At 53.8% G+C, this 19,108-nt stretch overlaps 1 protein-coding gene across 1 annotated transcript in view; it reads left to right on the forward strand.

Annotated features, from left to right (window-relative positions):
* Window positions 1-10,365: 10,365 nt before the first annotated feature.
* Window positions 10,366-19,108, forward strand: part of LOC103079534 (uncharacterized protein encoded LINC00521) — a 9,412-nt gene continuing 669 nt past the window's right edge. Inside the window, 9 exon segments of the mRNA XM_082931355.1 lie at window positions 10,366-10,472; window positions 11,723-11,742; window positions 11,745-11,800; window positions 12,963-12,996; window positions 13,238-13,380; window positions 13,382-13,420; window positions 15,012-15,119; window positions 15,846-15,911; window positions 16,197-16,313. Of these exon segments, the coding sequence (XP_082787481.1) occupies window positions 10,366-10,472; window positions 11,723-11,742; window positions 11,745-11,800; window positions 12,963-12,996; window positions 13,238-13,380; window positions 13,382-13,420; window positions 15,012-15,119; window positions 15,846-15,911; window positions 16,197-16,313 (690 nt within the window).

Below are 19,108 nucleotides of genomic sequence, written 5' to 3' on the forward strand. Positions count from 1 at the left end.
GGTGGGGGTGGGGGTATGGGGCCGGGAGACCTTCCAACAAAGGAGGAACAGACCGCCCTGAGTCTCAGCAGGTGAAGGTTGTCTCGGTGCACAGGTGGGTGCAGGGCGTCGCGGGCAGAGGGCACAGCATAAGCCAAGGCCCGTGGCCTTGGAGCCCGCGGCCAGCTGGGCAACCACAGGAGGTGGGCCTGGCCAGAGTGCAGCGTGTGGGGAAGGGCAGATGTGGGCTGGAGGAGTCGGCAGGCGCTGGACCAGGAGAGCTCTGCAGGCCACACTGAGGGCCTGGCCTGTGGGGGAGATGATGGAGAGGTGCTCTGGTTTCCTTTGGGTCTACCAAAGACAGACCTTTACTCCTCTTGCGGATCAGTCCAAGGTCAGCGTTCCAGGTGGGTGGGTAGCTTGCTTCTCAGTCGGTGACCCAAATTCTCACGTTGCACTGACATCCCTTAAGGCCTGGCATCATCTGTATGTTTGAGGCAGGGTTGCCTCCGGTTCCAGAATTCTGGAGGCTGGGAAGACCAAGATCGATGTGCTGGCAGACCCTGGCTTGTAGGTAGCTGGCTGTCTTTTCGTTGTATCCTCACACGGCAAAGAGCAGCCTGGGGAGGGTCCTTTCGTTTCTACAGCCTGGTGCAAGGTACACGGGTGGGGGAGGGATGGAGGGAGTGAGGGAGGGAGAGAGACAGAGAGAGAGAGGGTCTTTTCTGGGAAATACTCGGGTATAAGTTTGGGGTGGATGTGACCCCCACCTCATTCTGGGCCTTCAGAGGAGGGAGAGAAGCTCCGCACAGCAGAGAGAGAAGATTGCGGCCCCGGGAAGGAGGCAGTGGGGGAGGGCGCCCCTGCACCCAGGGGCGGTGGCGGAGGGGGGAGGGGTGGCACCCTCGCACCTGCCTGAATTTCCCAGGAAGGTCAGTCAGGCTCCTGAAGGGTGGGTGCTGTAGACAGTGAGCCTACGCGGGGAGGGGTCCAGTCTGGGTGGAGATAGCCAGCCTGGAGCAGGGGCCTTGCGGGGCAGGAGAACAGAAGCCCTGGAACTGGTAGAAGTCTTGGGAGAGGTTTTGGACTCAAAGGGCCAGAGACCCTAATGAGCTTGGAGACAGTTGGAGCCACGCTTTGAGGGGTGAAAGGCCCCTGTGGACATCTGGCCACATCTGCTTGGCCTGCACTCGGAGCCTCTTCCTGGAGGACTGGGGGCCTATGTGTAGCATCTGTGACTCTGCCCCATCCCCGCCCAGCCTTCTGGGAAAATCCTCTATAAGTCTCGTCAAGGGGACAGAGCCCAAGGGGGATTAAGAAGCCCTGGTTTCCTTTTCCTCACTGTGCTGGCTGCCCCTTTGCTGTCAGATCCCTGCTCTGCCCTTCTGTGCCCGGCAGGCTGACCAGAGCATCACCAAGGTCCCTGCCCTCTGGCTTTTGACTGGGTCCAGCCAATGGGAAGCCAGGTGGGCGGGACAAGAGAGATGTCGGGTGTGTTTATTTCTCCAGCTCCCCCTCTGCTTTGGGCCTAGGTTCCCAGGGACTCCATCCTCCATGGCTGCAGCTCTTCAGGCGGCTTCTCACCAGGCTCCAGAGCACCATTTCCTCCCTGGGATGGTAACAGCTTTCCATTGCTCCTGGACTCCGGGTGCCTCAGTCTGCCTTAATGCCCTTGACCCTGCCCACCCCTCTGTCCCCTCACCAACTTCATCAACTCGTCATTTAACCTTTTGCATGTGCCTGCTGTGTCTTGTATTAGATAAAATATAAGATATCCAGTTAAACTTGACTTTCAGACACATAATAAATCGTCCTTCAGCCTAAGTATGTCCCCCAAATTGTGAGGGATATACTTATGCTAAACAATTCCTTGTTGTTTATCTGAAATTCAAATTTAACTGGGTGTCCTGTATTTTTCTTTCTAAACCTGGCGATCCCACCTGCTGGGTCCCTGACTGATACACTAACACATCCCTCAGGTCATGGGCATTTCCAGCCACCCCTGACTAGAGGAATAGGTGGGTTTGAAGCTCTTATACTCTGCCCTGCCGAGATGGAGCTACATACAGGCTGCTTCTTTCTCCTACTGGGGCAGTGGGAGGCTTCCCTGGGGGCAGGAACATAGTCTAAAGATGAGGAGACTGGCCCAGACATCTCCGCAGTTGCGTGGCATCAGCCCCTAAAATGCCCCCAGGGCCATGGGCAGAAACGGCCCCAGTCCCTGTTCCCATGAGCAGGTCCTGGCCATCAGCAGAGACGTGGCCGAATTCTCAGCCTCAGCTTTTGAGCTCACAGCAGAACCCCGAGGGGGGTGGCATCCAGGACAAGGACGTTTGGAAAGAGAGGGCAGGGTGTCGGATGGACTTGGAGTCCCTTAGACTCGCTCCTCTGCCACCAGCGGGAGAAGACGCGCTGCCTTTTCAGGGCTCCTGTGATTACATCAGACCCACCTGGCAATCTCCCACTTCTCAGTCCACTGATGCAGAACCTTAATTACACCTGCACAGATGATGTAATCATGAGTGTGATGGCTCATCGTATTCACAGTCCCGGGGCCTGGGGAACCCTGGAGCCAGGTTAGAACTTGGTTCACCTCTGCCCCCTTCCTCCTGGCCTTCCGAACTCCACATCGCCCTGGTCCTCCTTCCTCACTGTGGCTCCTGCTTGGTCTCCTTCGCCCCGTTCACCCACCAGCACCAGCATTTTTAGGAACATCAGGATGCCCAGAGCATCTAGGGAGCTGGCAGAAGCCACCCCAGCTGCGGATTCAGCCCCTACTCGGGGAAGCTTGTGGCCTGGGGTTTGGGGGCCTTGCCTCCGAGCTCAGTGGCAGAGTGACCTCCCAGGGTCAGGTAATACCCCAGGAGCGTTTGGGAAGTGCTGAGACTCCACGGTGAGGGGTCCACTGTGAGGGGGCAGCTCTGGCAGCTGGGAGTGCACGTGGGGTGGGTGACCCAGACAGAACTGGCTCTTTTTCCAGCTTGGCTACAGAGCTTCAGGAGAGGGTCTGGCCTTAACCAGAAATGGCTGTGGACCCGAAAATGGCACAAATGCTGGACTAACATCAGGCAGAGTAATAGCAATAACAGCAGCTTTTTTGTGTCGGGGGCACTTACTATGTGCCAGCTGCTGAGTGTATGTGTATATCAGCTAATTTAATCCCCACAGCTACATATGAGGTAGGTACTATGTTAACCCCCATTTCCCAGAGAAAGAAACTGAGGCTCAGCAAGGTCAGGAGACTTGCCAAGACCAGACAGCTCATGACTAGAGAAGAGCTGCTGAGGGCTGTCACGTCTGCCTTCACTGCCGTGCTGAAATGTGACATAAATCTGTGCTCAACATTCACAACGTGGTTATAATGGCACAAGACTTTCTGCAGGGAAGCAGTTAAACTGGGACTTAACAAGGGACATGATGAGGAAACATATTTGGCCTCAGTGTAAGGAAGGGCAGATGTTCTGGCAGTCAGAGTGGCCCAGAGGTGGACACGGCTACTTTGGGAGGGAATGAGGTCCCTGTGGCTGGATATATGCAAGTGAAGAGGCTGTTTCCATTTTCTGGGGCCCTGGTAACAACAGATACTGTACTGAACATCCTACACATGTCATCTTTAGGTTCTCACTGCTCCATCACATAGGCATTGCTGTCCCCGATTTACAGATGAGGAAACTGAAGCCCAACGAGATTAAGTGACTCAGTGATGGTTATGTAGATGGTTGGTGGGGGAGCCGTGACTCAAACCCAAAGCTGTGTATCTCCAAAGCTGTGCTTGTACCCATACGACTATCGAACGCCTGCTGTGTGTGTCTGGTACTATTCTTCTAGACGCTAAGACCCAGCAGGGACAATTTAGTCCCAATCCTTGCTCTGATGGAGATCAGATTCCAGTAGGGAGAGAGACAACCCAGAGTAATGAGACCAAAGCAATGAGACCCAGAGTAATGAGACCTCAACGAGAATGAGGCGAGACCAAAGGTAAGCAGGAGTCAAGGGGGTTCAAGATGTTCAGGGGAGGCCACTCTGAGTGGTGCATCTGAGCTGAGATCGGAAAGGAAAGAAGAAAAAGTATTATGAAGAACTGGGAGAACAGCGCTCTAGGCAGAGGCAACCACGGGTGCAAAGGCTCTGAGCAGGGCAGGGGAAGAACAATGTGGGAAGCATGGCCAAGGTGGGGACCAGATCACTGGGGGCCTGGTCATCCAGGGTTTAAGCTTCATTTGTAGTTATTAGAGGGTTTTTAAACAGTGGCGTGCTGCAGCCAACTCATGCCCGCACATGAGAACCACCTGTTAAATCTTCAGGATTTTTGCTGTTGTTAAACTATTAGTAGCTTGAAATCAGCCATGGTGGGAGCATTTACACCATGGAAATGGGCAGCAGGTGGGGAAAAATTTATCTGCCTCACACTGGTTTTAGACAGGGAGGTGGGGAGAGTGGATCTGCGCCTGAAGGAGTGTCCTCTGGCCGCAGCGGGGAGAATGGCCTGCAGGGGACAGGGAAGCAGGGATGCCCCGCAGGGAAGGCCATTGCCTTGGTCCATGTTGGAGAGATGGGGGTTTGGACCAGGATGGGCCAGTGGATGGATCTGAGTGATTTTGAAGGCAGAACCAGTGGGCCTTGCTGAGACGACCCCATTACTGAAGCTCAGAGCAGGGAGGTGACCTGCCCAACATTACACGTCTGGAATATGGAAGAGGTATGATTGAGCCCAGGCCTGCCAGGCCCCTAAACCCTTTCTGTTCCCTATACTTCAGTGTTTCCCTAAGTTGCCATGAAGATTCTTCCTGGGAAGGTTATGGTCTAGGATGAAGAGGAAATAATTAATGATGTCTCTGGCTGCCTGTGGTCAGAGCACCCCTTTCCCACACCTCTTCCCAGGAGGGTGGGTCCTCTGAACTGCGGTTGGGGGTGGGGCATGGGGGGACCCAAGATGTCACCGTCATAGACACTGGGAGGCCCAGCTCCCACTGGTGGACACTGGGGCCATGGCGTCTGTCCTCCGTCCCACGAGGGCCCCAGGAGGGCTGCCCCAGAGATGGTCTTGGAGGGTCCTACGACCTGCTTGGGCGATTCCCAGCTCTGGGATGGGGGACCTCCCCTGGGGCAGGGCAAGGACCAGGGCTGGAACCAATCTAGGACCTCAGAGGAGGAGCTGCCACAGCACAGCTTTCTGGGCCCGGGGCTGCTCTGGTTTTTGCTGGGGTGGGAGGGAGGGGATAGGGATAGATCTGAGAGTCTAGCTCAGTGGGAGCGGGGGATCTAAGCAGCGCCAGGTCTTAGCGAGATGTCAGCAGAATCACTAGGCCCCGCTTGCCTGCCTGCACCTGTCCCCCGCCCCCTCGCCCCCCACAGACTTCACACACTCCCAGTCCCTTCCCTGAAGCCGCCTTTGGCACCAATCCCAGCAACAGGGCTCATCTGCTCCAGCCCCTCCCTGTGTCAAAACTCACTCTCAGAAAAGGGTCCTGTGCTGGGGGATCACTGTCACTGTGACCTTCTGCAGGAAGCGAGAAGGGAGGAACAGAAAACAAAACTAATCAAATACCTACCAGGTGTCAGGCAGAGCTGCTTGCTTTCCTCAAAGAGTTAAAATTACAGAAAGGTTTCCCCTCATACTCAGCCCCTAAAATAAGGCTCTAAAAAGTTTATTCTTATCCTTCTAGACTTCCTTCTTGGTACACACACACACAGGCTATTTTTTTTTTAAATGAGATAATGTTACGTGTTCTACCGTGGACTATTTCATTTAATCCTAGGTTGTTATTATCTCTACTTTGCATTTCAGGAAACTGACGCTCAGAGACGTTATGTACTTTTCCTAAGGTCACACAGCTGGTAGAACTGCCTGGCCCCACAGCCTCACTCTCTGCATCCTGGACATCACCTATGGGTGCAGAAAGCCAGCCTTGTTCCTGTTGGGGGGCATTTGGGGCTGCAGAGCAGGTGGGTCTGGAATTCTGGGCAGAGGCCTGATCTGGCCTTGCCTTCTGCTGTGCTGTGAGACTCAAGCCCTGGGGTCAAATTCCATCCCCACTGAGTCCTTGTTAATGCTTTTTAAAAGGGGATTCTATTGCCATTTAATTGTGGCTCTGCCCTTGAAGCAGACTCCCAGCTGTCTGTAACAGACAGCTTGCCCTTGGATTTCTCTCTCCCAAAGCCCAGGGGATAGAGGCTGCACTGGGAGGTCTGCGACCTGGGCCACTCACCAGCTGTGGAACCTTGGCAGTTCCTGCCTCTCTCGCCTTGATCTCCTCTCTTCAAAGTTCCTTTCAGCCCCAAGGTAAGCCCATGACTCCACCCCTAGTCACTGCAGCTTGCTGGAGAGAGGAGGGGGACGAAGAGGATGAACCAGAGCAGAGAGGGCGGCTCAGGGGTAGCTTAGTGGGTTTGGAAGGGAGTGGGAGTTTAAGAACAGGTTCTGGAATCCCTAGACCTGGGTCCAAGTCCCAGGGCAGGACCTATGCAGTTGTACAAGGCCCAGGCTCAAAAGATTCCCGGGGCTTCCCTGGTGGCGCAGTGGTTGAGAGTCTGCCTGCAGATGCAGGGGACACGGGTTCGCGGCCCGGTCCGGGAAGATCCCACATGCCGCGGAGCAGCTGGGCCCGTGAGCCATTGGCCGCCGAGCCTGCGCGTCCGGAGCCTGTGCTCCGCAGCAGGAGAGGCCACAGCAGTGAGAGGCCCGCGTACCGCAAAAAGCACAAAAACAACAACAACAACAAAAAAATAAAATCCTCACTGGGAAATGAATGGTGCCACCATGCCCACAGCAACCCCTGCCTGTGGCTATACTGGGTCAAGTGGTTTAGGGCCCTAAGTTCCTGGGAGATCAGGTGCTGTGGGGTTTGAGCCTGGGGAAGAGATGAGGGTCTGGTGAGGCTGCTCCAGCACCTGCTTTCAGCTGGGAGAGGGTCAGTCACGTGACCTTCATAAATGAAGGCCTGACGCCTAGAGGTGCTGATGGAATCTCCCCGAGGCCCGCCTCCTTCACTCTATGTCTTGGCTTGTAGGATCCCCAAGGTGTTGTCCCCGAACCTCAACCTCCCAGATGTTTCCAGAGTCCCGAGTTCCTGGATTCATAGCTCAGCAATTTCCCAACGGTGAGACCTGGAGCAAGTTACTCAACCTCTCTAGGCCTCAGTTTCCCCATCTGCGAAACACTAACAGGTTTGACCTCGTGGACGTGTCATATTAAGTCAACCCCTGCATGAAAAGTGCTTACAAGCATGCAGACAAACGTCAGCCACTGCAACGGCTGGCCTGCCTGCTTCCACTCCACGCTGAGCCCGACAGCAGACTCCGAAATGCCAGTCTGACCACGCCTCTCCTTCAGCCGCTCATTGCCTTCAGGATGAAGACCAGACTCCTTGTTCTGGCTTCTCTGAGCCTCCATGTGGTGAGCCCCAGTTCAGGGACCATTTCCCCTTTTAGAGTCCACAGCCTCAGGATTTGCTCAGGGAAACCTCCGGCCCACAAGGCAGAGCCTATGATGTGACTGTCAGTCAAGCCAAGGGGCGGGCACATGATCCAGGCTCAGCCAGCTGGGCACCTTCTGTAAGAACTTTGATTATTATTACTTTTTAAAATTAATTAATTAATTAATTAATTTATGGCTGCATTGGGTCTTCGTTGCGGTGCGCAGGCTTCTCATCGCGGTGGCTTCTCTTGTTTCGGAGCACGGGCTCTAGGTGTGCAGGCTTCAGTAGTTGTGGCGCACGGGCTTAGTTGCTCCATGGCATGTGGGATTTTCCTGGGCCAGGGTTTGAACCTGTGTCCCCTGCATTGGCAGGAGGATTCTTAACCACTGTGCCACCAGGGAAGTCCCAGGACTCTGATTCTTAAGGATGGAGAAGCTTATGGAAAGGGGTTGGGAGGGTTCATTTGGGAGGTTACCCCCCTGAGTTCCTGCTGCCTGGATCTCCAGGGCTGCCCTGGGCCCCGGTCCTCTCTGAGCCTGGGTTTTTAGCCTTTCTCCCGATTCTGTGCAATCTCTCACAGCCTTCCATTGATGTTCTCTTTGTCCAGAGTAGCCCTGTCAGTTTCTGTTGCAGGCATCCAGAGATCCTGGTGGATACACTCTGGCTCCAGACACATCCCAACTTTGACCTTCATCTTCTGCTTTTAAGTATCTGCCTGCATTTCTCAGTCCATGCAATTATGCTACTTTGTGCCTCTGAACCTTTGTCCCTGCTGTTCCTTCTGCCGGGAATGCCTTTCCCACCTTATTCTCCTCATTCATTCTTATTCCAAGAACCACCTCAGACATTGTCAACTCTGGGGGGACTTCCTCCAACCCTCCTCTATACCACACCCCCGACTCCAGGCTGGCTCTGACCCTCTGGGCAGCCCTAGGCCCTGGGCTTCTCTCCCTCAGCACCAGCATTTCCTCGTCTGAACCCAAGAGCAGATCCAGGCCCACCCACCTCCATTTCTCAACAACAAATGTTTTTTGGGCTCCAGAACCATGGAGGGTCATACAGGCATCTCCCTTGGGACCTGCTCAGGGATTCCTCAGCCAACTAGGACCAAATCCATTGCCTGCTGATGAGGGGTCATGAGGGGAATTGCTGAGGAGTGCAAGATGGGAAATTGTCCCAGAACAACAATGAGACTAACTCCTCCGGGTTGGCCATTGCTCCAACCCCAGCCTTTGATCCAGAGCCTGTGCCAGCCTTTGTCATAGCCCCAGCCCCTGCCCCAGCTCAAGCCACAGACCTGACCTCACGCCCCATACTTGGCCCCAGCCCTGTCTCTGCCCCTCATAGGCCCTTTTCTCCACCTCTGCCCTCACTGCAGACCCCCAGCCTCCTTCCCAGTGAGACCCACCCAGGCTGCCCTCTGTAGAGGCCCTGCCTCTGATCAAATGGGGCTTTTGGTGGGGAAGGACTGGCCAGTTAATCGGGCGGTGAATAGAGCAGGTATATCAGAGGTAGGTGCCGCGCCCAACTCCCCTCAGTGGCACAAGACCTGCAGCTCCAACAGTAGGTGACAGAGCCGAGCCTTAGGCAGGGGCAGGGGCAGGGGCAGGACCAGGTTTGGGTCCTGAAGGTTCCTTCTGTTCCCCGCCTCCCCTGCCCTGGGCCAGACTTTGTCCTGAGCCATGGACAGGGCTGAACCCTCCATGGTTGCTGAGTGCCCCAGCTGGGGAAGTGCCCGAGATATAGCTACCCAAAATCAGGTAAAAGGAGGCAAAAGGGGGAGTCCCAGGACAAGCCAGGAGGATTGGGGAAGCGTGCAAGGTTGGGGTATCAGTAAAGACCACCACAGATGACCATCCTTGAAAGAAAGGCAAAAACAGCCCAAGTCTCCGCTGAGGTCACCAACGCCTCTCCACCTCTTCTCCTTGGGAACTGAACCAGGGCAGCAGGGGTGGGGAGGGCCACAGGACCTCGGGGAATCAGGCCATCCACTCCACCCACAGGTGGATCCTACAATGGACACATCATGAGCACAGAAGCCAGCACTGTGATGTCACAGCTCAGCTGCGGCTTTGTGCTCCTGGAGCTGTCGAGTGAGTCAGCTGGGCCCCTTCCTCCTTCCCGTGCTCATGTACCTGTGTCCGATGCTCAGGGCTGGACAGGTTGACTGTGTAGCCCCACCCCTTTTCTCCCTGCTCCTCCCACGTGCTGGGGCTGGCCCAGCAGATGGCCAATGAACAGCACGCTTAGGGAGACTGTCTTCTTTTGGCCATAACTAGCAACCAGTCTTAGGTGAGCGGCCCGGGAGCTCTTTGCAAGGCTGTGTTGAAACCACCTGTCAACTAGGCCACCTTCGCAGCTTGACCGTGAGCTCATTCAGAGGGTGTATCCCGGTCCCCTGTCCAGCTCTGTAGAAGCTCAGAGTATATGACGTCAGTTAAATGCATAAAAGGCCGGAGGGACGGGTGGGTAGAGATAGATGACAAAGGTATCTCCTTCCTGTGTGGGCTACTCTCTCACCCGTCCCCAGCTCTGACCCTTGGAGTCTTTCCTGAATGCTCTTGGAAGCTAGCACCTGTTGGAAGTCCCAGGCATCTTGGCACCCATGGGACTTGACGGTGATGGAGCTGTCCCAGTTATGGGGTGACAAAGGCAATAATGCCACCGCAGAATGGCACGTTTGTTCCCTCCAGAGCTGGGGGGCACAGCTCAAAGACCTCAGACTTTGAACTTAATGAAAGCAGAGTCCAAATCCAGCCCTGTTGTACATCCTCAAGCTGGTCACAGGGGCCTCTCTGAACCTCTGTTTCCTTTTCTATGAAGTGGGAATGTGAACTGGCTTCTGAGGACCGTCAGGAGAATCAGAAGAGAAAGCTGCTGCCTTGACCGTTGCTGTGGCCATCCATCTTCTTCCTGCCTGGCCCACGTGGCCCTCATCCTCCAGCGTAGCCTGAGGTGGTGAGGGGCAATGCCGGCGACCGTGGACACAGGCCAGGAGGCTGGCCTGAGCAATACCGGTGACAAGGACAGGGACCTGCAGGTGCTGTTCCAGGAACTCTGCCAACTCCAGGCAAAGTACGAGCTGTCCCAAGCCCCGCCGTGCCCCCTGCCTCAGCCCCAGGGCCACCTGCGGTGGGCTAAGCAGCTGGGACTGAGCAAAAATGCCTGAGGAGGCCAGGCCAGGAAATGAACGGGAGGGGACTGAGGCCCGGGAGTAAGTCAGCAGGGGCAGCTGATTGGCGAGTGGTGGGGAGGTGGGGGGCTTGGCTCCCGCCCTTTGAACTCAGACCTTGGGCCAGTCCCAGGCCCTGTGCAAGCTTAGTCTCCCTCTACGAAGGCAGGGCTGTGGGTGACCATCCCTACGCATCCGTCAGCTCGGCCCCTCTAAAATCAGCCTGCAAGGTTGCTGCTGTGCCTCCAAGCAGACGCCCCGAATCCTTGCCCCTGGGTGACCTTTCAATTTCAGGCTGCCCACGAAAGCCTGAGTTATACGCAAAAGGATGGATTGATATCTGTGAGCGATTTTATGGAGAAAAGTCCCAACCGGTCCATTGGATTCTCATAGGGCTTCCCAACCTCCCCACCGAAAGGTTTAACACTGTAGCTCACAGGGGCCCACATGGTATTTGCCGGGGGAAGACAATTTTTTCCTGCATTTTTCAGGACTGTATGGGTGAGAAAATGGGGCCTGAGAGGCAGAGTGGCTTGCCCTGGGGAAATCAGCAGTCACTCAGAGATACCCACCACCGCCTTTCCTGCTCTGCCCTCTGCCCTTGACCACTGACCTTGAAGGCGACCAGGGTGGGCAACCTATTGGAGACTCATCTTGCTTGGTGATGCCCCCTGATGGCTGGGCAGCAGCACGTGGCTGTCGCCCCTCTGGGGGCTGCCGGGGCCCCGACCACAGACTGAGTGCTTATGATGTGCTGGGAGCCGCAGACCTGGTCCCCACCGGCCTGTGAGGGAGGGGTCTCGTTACCCCTGTTACGGACGGGCCAGCCAGGCACAGAGAGGCAAAGCCTGTGGCTGGATCACCGACTACTGGGGGTTCAGACCATCTGCAGGAGGGGCTCCATAGACCCCATGCCACAAAGGCCCGGCCTCGCTGGCCCCCAGGCCCCTTCCTCATGGCCTGATCACAGGCATCTATTTGACCTCTTTGTGGCTCAGTTTACTCAGCAGTGAAATGGGGTTGGGGAGACTCAAGTCAGTCTGGATCCGTGCAGATCCACAGAGGCTGGCCCTTGCCAGGGGTCACGACCTGGAAGTCCCCAAACCGTGTTCTCATGTCTGGCTCTGTCGCCGGCACTGAAATGTCTCTACAGACAGAGGAAGCTGAAGAGAGAGGTCATAAGGTTTTTGAAGACTATCTGATCAAGGTCCTTGAGAAAAAGTCCCCAAGGGTATGTATGTAGCTTCCTCAGCAGGCCTGTCCTCTCTGCAGGCACCTCCCAGCCTGGGAACCTGGGCGCGTGTGAGCTCGCTGAGCACTGAGCTCACCTGCAGAGTGGGGATCCACAGGCCGGTGCCACTGTGGTCGAGCCAGCCAGGGCACCAGCCATGTGGCCTGCAGCAAGTTTTCAACGTCTCTCTTCAGTGGGAACAGCAACAGTTCAGTGGACTGGATCATCCTTTATGAGCACGTAGCCCGGAGCCCGATGTTTAGCTATAGCACCTAGTAAGTGTCAGCTGTTATTATTACCTCATTTGTCTTTGATTTTGCTCTTAGGAACTAAAATTACACAGGCATCTAAAATGAGTTTTGTGTTCTGTTTTACCATGATTTGCACCAGAATCCACTGTTATCAGTGCTGAAAACTTGATAGGAAAGAGAAGGGGAGACAAACACACATAATTTTATTATCGTCATTGTCTTTACATCACCAATAATAAAAATAACTATTACTGTTTATGAAATATTTACTCTGCGCTAAGCTCTTTAGTAAATCTTTTTTACCCCTCTTTAGGAGCTTCTGAGAACTGTGTTACCCAGGCTCAGTGAGGTTAAGGGACTTGACCAAGGTCGCCCAGACAGGAAGTGGTGGGGCTGGGTCTCAGACTCTGGTCTATCTGATTTCAGAGTCACTGTGCTAAGTGCTCTGGAGCTGCAGGAGCCCCAAGGACTCTGCCCTGGAGGTCAGGGAAGGCTTCGTGGAGGAGGGGGCCATTCATGGGGCTCAGATGTGTTCAGCAAAGGGGAACAGCACTGCAGGCAGAAGAACAGCACAGATGTAGGCTGGAGCCACGGCCCTGGGCAGTGGGTTTGGGGTTGAGTTCCAGTGTGCTGGAGCGCCAGGATGCAGCAGGGTTCGCTGGGAGATGTGATTGGAAGGTTGAGCAGCACCAAAGAGCCTTGAGCACCAAGCCAAGGAGAGGCGCAGGCCTCCAGGTCAGGCGCGGGGTGTGAAGCAGACCCAGCACCCAGTGCTGCTTCTGGAAGCCTCCTAGTTTGGGACCTTCCTAATCCAGCAGTTCAACCCTGTTCAACCCATCCAGAATGAGCAACCACCAAAGCTGGGGATCCCGTCACTCGGGACAGCAACAATCCCTGTCCTCTTCCTGCAGGCTCCCCCAGTCAGCAGTTCCTCCTGGGGTGGTGGTAGGGGGTTCTCCTGCCTCACTGGGCAGCCTTGATCCAGAATGCTTGTTCTCAGACCGCGGTGGCCTTTCAAATGCAGATTCTTCTCTTGAAGAGGTGGGAGGTCAGTGATGGGGCGCTCTCAACTTTGGGGCTCCAGTGGACAGCAGAAGTCCCACCTACCTTGGTAGTATCACTGCAGGGGGCAGGTGAGGGCTGGGCATTCTATGCCCACCCATCCTGCCGTGCACTGTCTCTACAGGCGACAACCAAGGGGAGGAGCCAGAGGAGGCCCCGGTGGAGGCCATGGTGGGGCACTATGGGAAGCTCTTCGCAGTCAGCCAGGACATCCAGAAGCTTCTGGAGGCCTTCTCCAAGATGAGCCAGGCCATCCACCAAAGCCTGGAGGGAGTCTCTAGAGGGAGGCCATGGGGCTCTTATCCCGGTAACAGCTGCCTGAAGCCCGGCCCATCCCCCTTGGCCCAGAGAACTGGGATATAGGGACCCCCTTCCCTCTGCACCCCCAGAGAAGGCCTGGAGCAGGGGCGGGCTCCTGAGAGCGTCTGAGTGGGGCGGTCACTCCAGAGCCTTGTTCTGTACCCCTTTCCCTCCCTTTCTGCTGGGTTTCTCCTGAGGAAGACTCAGCTTATACTTAAAAGGTGTTCTTCGTGGTAGAAAACTCAGGAGTTCTAGACTCAGACAGACTGGGGTTCAAATTCCAACTCAGCCTCTGACTAGTTGCATGACCCTGGGCACGTTTAGACCCTCTCTGACCCTCAGTTTCCTCATCTGTGACGTGGGGGCAATTCAACCTAGTTGGTAGGCTGTTGTGAGACACTGAACACAAACTGTCTCAGAGTTAAGTGCCCCAAGAGGTCATCTCCCTCATAGTTGGTTCATCTTCTAATAAATTGAACTTTCACCCCAAGGGATGGGCATTCCATCCGGAAGAAACTGCCCTGGCAGAGGCATGGCATGATGAATTTTTGTGCTGCAGCTGGGGCCTGCGGACACGGAGAAGACAGAGGACGGGGACATGGAGAGGAAGGGAACAGGGAAAGGGAGGCTGGTGAGTGGGCTGATTCTTGCGAAGGACAGTGGCACGGCATTTGCAGCCAGTCTCTGCCCCCTAGTGGTAGCACTGAAAACCTACACCATTTTGTACACTGTGAAAAGCACTTAACAAGCTTTATCTCACTTAAACCTCACCCCAGCACCCGGAGGTAGGTGCTTCTATTCCTAGAGCTGAGACTAGAGGAGAGGAGTGAGGCGAGCATATGCAAGTAGAAGGTTGGATCCCAACTTCATTGAGAATTTTAACACTTTGTTCATCATGGATTTTTTTTTTTTGCATTAACTTTGATTTTTAAAAAACACTGCATTTGGGAATTCCCTGGTGGTCCAGTGGTTAGGACTCCTGACTTCCACTGCAGGGGCACGGGTTCGATCCCTGGTTGAGGAACTAAGATCCCGCAAGCTGTGCAGTACAGCCAAAAACAAAAATAAACAAAAAAATTGCATTAAAATATTATTTATATTAATTCTGAGTTAAATGTTGCACCCTAGTCCCAGGCATGCTATTTTTCTCATTTTCAAAGTAAGAAAACTAGGCCTCAGAAAAGTGTGGACACATGTATGTCCTGTGTCCTCCAAACACATCTCCACGGGGCCTGGAGTGGGAGTGCACCAAGCACATCCTGAGCCCCGCTGGCCTGGGCCGCAGAGGCTGTCACAGCCTTGCCCCCTGGTGTCCTCCCAGCTGTTCCTGCAGCCGGAAGGGCCCAGACAGGTGGTTCTGCTTACGGTGAGAAAAACGGGCTCCAGGAGCTGAGCTGGGATTCGAACCCTAGTCATCCTAGACGTCCATTTTCCTGCATCTCCTGGTGCCTTAAAGGGCCCTGACCACCCAGAACTTTCCCCTCCTCCACCCCCATCATCGCTCAGACCCCCGAGAGCTGTGAGCTCCTCGGGACCAGGCCCAGGGCAGGTGCCCCGGGAGGTCAGCTGCACCGAATTGACCAGCCACCCTACCACAGAGCCTCAAGATCCGGCTGTGCCAGCTGCAGAAGTGTCACCGCAAGCAGGAGCAGTGGCGGCAGCTGGAACACGGTGTCACCTACCAGAAAGACACAGGCAGCTGTGATGTGAGTCCAGTCCACTGGCTGGGGTGGGGGGCAGTCAGCGCAGGGTCCGGGGGCTGCTGTCTCCTCGATAATGATCGGCCCCCAACACACACACACGCGCACACACACGCGTACGCACACGCACACCACTTACCCACTTACCTCTCCTTGGTGACTGTTAGCTTTCAAAGGGCTTCTCTAAGACGAGCCAGATGTCATGTGACAGGTGGGAGAACTGAGGCCACAGATAGTTAAGGACCAGCTGGGATGCCCCCATACAGTGCCAGGGCCTAGCATCTGCACTCCTAAATATTGGTTGATTCTTACTCATATCTATTCACAGATGAGAAGAATGAAGCTTGGAAAGAGTAAGTCAGGGCTAAAGTCCAGGGCCAGGATTTCTGGGTTTAATCCCTTGAGCTACTCTTTCCAGGCCTGGAGAATGTGGACTAGTTATTCTCCGGACCCCCGGGTCCTCCCCATAGCAGAGCCTGTGCCTTTCTGGCCTTGGGGGCTGCCTGGAGGACACGGGGGAGCAAAGGCTGGGGCACAGGGCTGTGCCAGGCACACTCCACCTGGGCAGGGTGCAGTCAGCAAATGTGGGACCTTCTCAGGCTCTTGTGGGATCCTAGTTTGGAAGACATGAGCGTTGGGGTCTGTGGGCTGCTGACTTCCAACCAAGGAGCTTTGAGGGGGAACTGGACTGGCCACAGTTTATAGAGTCTGTTATGGGTCTTCCTCTTGAAGGTGAGAAGTAAGGTTGCTGATCACAACCCTGAAGGCCTGAAGTCCACAACTCTGGAGCTTCTCAGAGTGAGGAGCCCTGGGTTCCCCCATGTCCCCTCCTGGCTCCTCCCCTGGGTGTGGACCACAGATGTGCCCAGCCGGGAGGACCCTCTTGGAAGTTAGTCGGTCCGGTGTCCCTCTTTGCAGAGGCGGACGCTCTGGTCCCGAGGTGGGGAGGGACTCGTCCAAGCCCCTTTGGTTGTGGAGCCCAGACCAGCAGGAGGAGGTGGCTCCTAGCTTCAGGACACTTCTCTGGCCTGAGTGAGCTGGGGGCAGGGGGCAGGGAAGTCTGGGAGGGGCCCGAGCCTGCAGAGCCAGCTGCTAAACTGCACGCAAATGGCCATGAACAGCACGGCCCAGCAGTGCTGCGCCTCTGCCCACGGCATGCCCAAGGGCACGAGTCTCTTCTCCAAGCTCAACCTCATCCAGGTGAGGACTCTCGTGCCCGGGCTGGCCTCTGACCTGAGCCTGTCCTCCGCCTCGGTTCATGGGGCATGGGTGGTGAGCTGCCCTATCAGGCCCTTCCTGCACGGCTGCATGGCTCCTACACTGGTGCGGTAGGGTCTCAGGGTCTCTTTTAGGCTCTCAGCAAACTTGTAATGAACGCTCATTGGTGCAGGGTCAGAGGGTTGTAAAGGAGCTCCTGCCCTGCCTGGTCTTAATGTGTAGCCCCATCCCGGCACATCTCACACACACACACACACACACACACACACGGGGTACACACTCATACAGACACTCCTATGGGCTCTCTACACACCCTGAAATATACACAAAACATACACTGACACACCTGAAAACAAACACACCAAGGTGCACACAGATGTAGTCACGTTTACACGGGGAGGCACATTTCAGTGACCGAGGGAGCCTCTGTGCAGGGTCCTCATTTTAAACTTCAGATGCTCATCAAGTCCACTGAGATTTCCCTTCTCAGTTGGAGGGGCCCCACCAGGACCAAACTCCCACCAGTCATAATGCTGATGCTGCAGTAATGGAGGTCATGTGATCAGGTTGGCTTCCACCCACAGCAACATATCTTGTTTTCTTTTTAATAATAACTTTATTGAGATATAATTCTAGTACCCTAAGATTTACCCTTTTAAAGTGCACACTTCAGTGTTTTCAGTACAGTTTCAGAATTGCGCAACTATGATTAGTATCTAATTCCTGAATCTTTTCATCACCTCCCCAAAATACATTTTGTATCTGGCTTCTTTCACTCTGCATGATGTCTTCAAGTTTCATCCACATGGCAGCACAAATCATTCCCTTTTTTTTTTTTTGCGGTACGTGGGCCTCTCACTGTTGTGGCCTCTCCCGTTGCAGAGCACAGGCTCCGGACGCGCAGGCTCAGCGGCCATGGCTCACGGGCCCAGCCGCTCCTTGGCATGTGGGATCTTCCCGGACCGGGGCACGAACCCGCGTCCCCTGCATCGGCAGGCGGACTCTCAACCACTGCGCCACCAGGGAAGCCCAAATCATTCCTTTTTATGACTGAATAATATTTTGCTGCATGGATAGACCACACTTTGTTTATCTATCCATTAGTTGATGGACATTTGGTTTGTTTTCATTTGGGGGCTATTATGAATAATGCTGCTATGAACATTCATGCCCATGTTCTTGCATAGACATATCTTTTCAGTTATCTTGGGTATATACTTAGGAGTGGAATTTCTGAGTCTTGTGGTAACTCACGAGGTAACTCAGCGAGGAGCTGCTGAACTGTTTTCCAAAGTGGCTGTGTAATTTTACAATCCTATGATCAAAATATGAGGATTCCAGTTTCTCCATATCCTTGTTAGCACTTGGTGGTCTGCCTTTTATAATTTAGCCATCCTAATGGGTGTGAAGTGGTATCTCATTGTGTCTTTGACTTGCATTTCCCTGATGATTAATAATGTTGAACATTCTTTCGCGTGTTTATTGGCCATTTGTATATCAGAGAACTGTCTATTCAGATCCTTTGACCACTTTTTAACTGGATTGTTTGTCTTTTTATTGCTGAGTTGTAAATATTCTTTGTATATTCTGGATAAAAGTTCCTTATCAAATATAGGATTTGAAAATATTTTCTCTCATCCTATGGGTTGTCTTTTCACTTTGATGGTGTCCTTTAAAGCGCAAAGATTTCAATTTTGATGAAACCCAATTTATATATTTTTATTTTAGTTACTTGTGCTTTAGGCATCATATCTAAGAAACTATTGCCTAATCCAGGGTCGTGAAGATTTACACCTGAGTTTTCTTGTAAGAAGTTTATAGTTTTAGCTCCAGTATTTAGGTTTATGATGCGTTTTTAGTTAATTTTTCTATATGGTACGAAATAGGGGTTCGCTTTCATTATTTTGCATAAGGATATTCAGTTGTCCCGATACCATTTGCTAAAAAACCTGCTCTTTCCTCATTGAATTGTCTCCTCATTCTTGTCAAAAATCAATTGGCTGTAAATGTGAAGGTTTATTTCTGGACTCTCAGTCCTATTCCATTGGTCCTTACGTCTGTCCTTAGCACTGTCTGGATCACTGCAGCTTTGTAGTAAGTTTTATAATTGGGAAGTGAGTCCTCCAGCCTTACTTTTCTTTTTTGAGGTTGTTTGACTCTTGTAACTGCATGTCTTGCATCGTGCGTGGAAGTTCCGTGTCTGGGTGGGTTTCAGGTCTGGTGTGACCCAAGGCTCAGTGGTACCACGAGGACCCGTCCTTTCCACCCTCCCTTGACTGCCAGCCTCAGCATTGGTTTCATCCTAAGTCATAACTTGCTTTTCTCTTTCGAGGCAAGTTCAGTGGAGTTGTTTGAACTCAGGATTCTTAGTGCCTCTGGGACACTGGGGGCGAGTCCCACGGCCAATGTTGTCTAGCAGCAAGGGTCCACAGTGAGCGAGCCTGCGTCTTAGTTGAGAACAACTCAGGAGAATTTCACAGGCAGTATCAGGACCTCTCTGCTCCATGGTACAGCTCTTGGGGCACCATTCACAGTGAAGGCTGCATAACTGGCATCCCCTGGGGCATAGATCCTTCACATCATGGTATGAATGAGCATTTAAGTAAGGGCACATTTGCCCTACAGTCCCAGTGTATTAATTTCATCTCCTTCCCCCCAAAAAGGAAGAAATTACCCAGTGATGTCAGGGCATCCCAAAGATCTCCCTCAGCAATCACTCATTCAAGTCTCAGAGTCACCCACATGTGCTCGGCATGGTTCTAGGGAAAGAGAGGTGG

Source organism: Lipotes vexillifer, unplaced genomic scaffold, assembly GCF_000442215.2.
Source record: "Lipotes vexillifer unplaced genomic scaffold, Lipotes_vexillifer_v1.1 scaffold1884, whole genome shotgun sequence".
Lineage (NCBI taxonomy): Eukaryota > Metazoa > Chordata > Mammalia > Artiodactyla > Lipotidae > Lipotes > Lipotes vexillifer.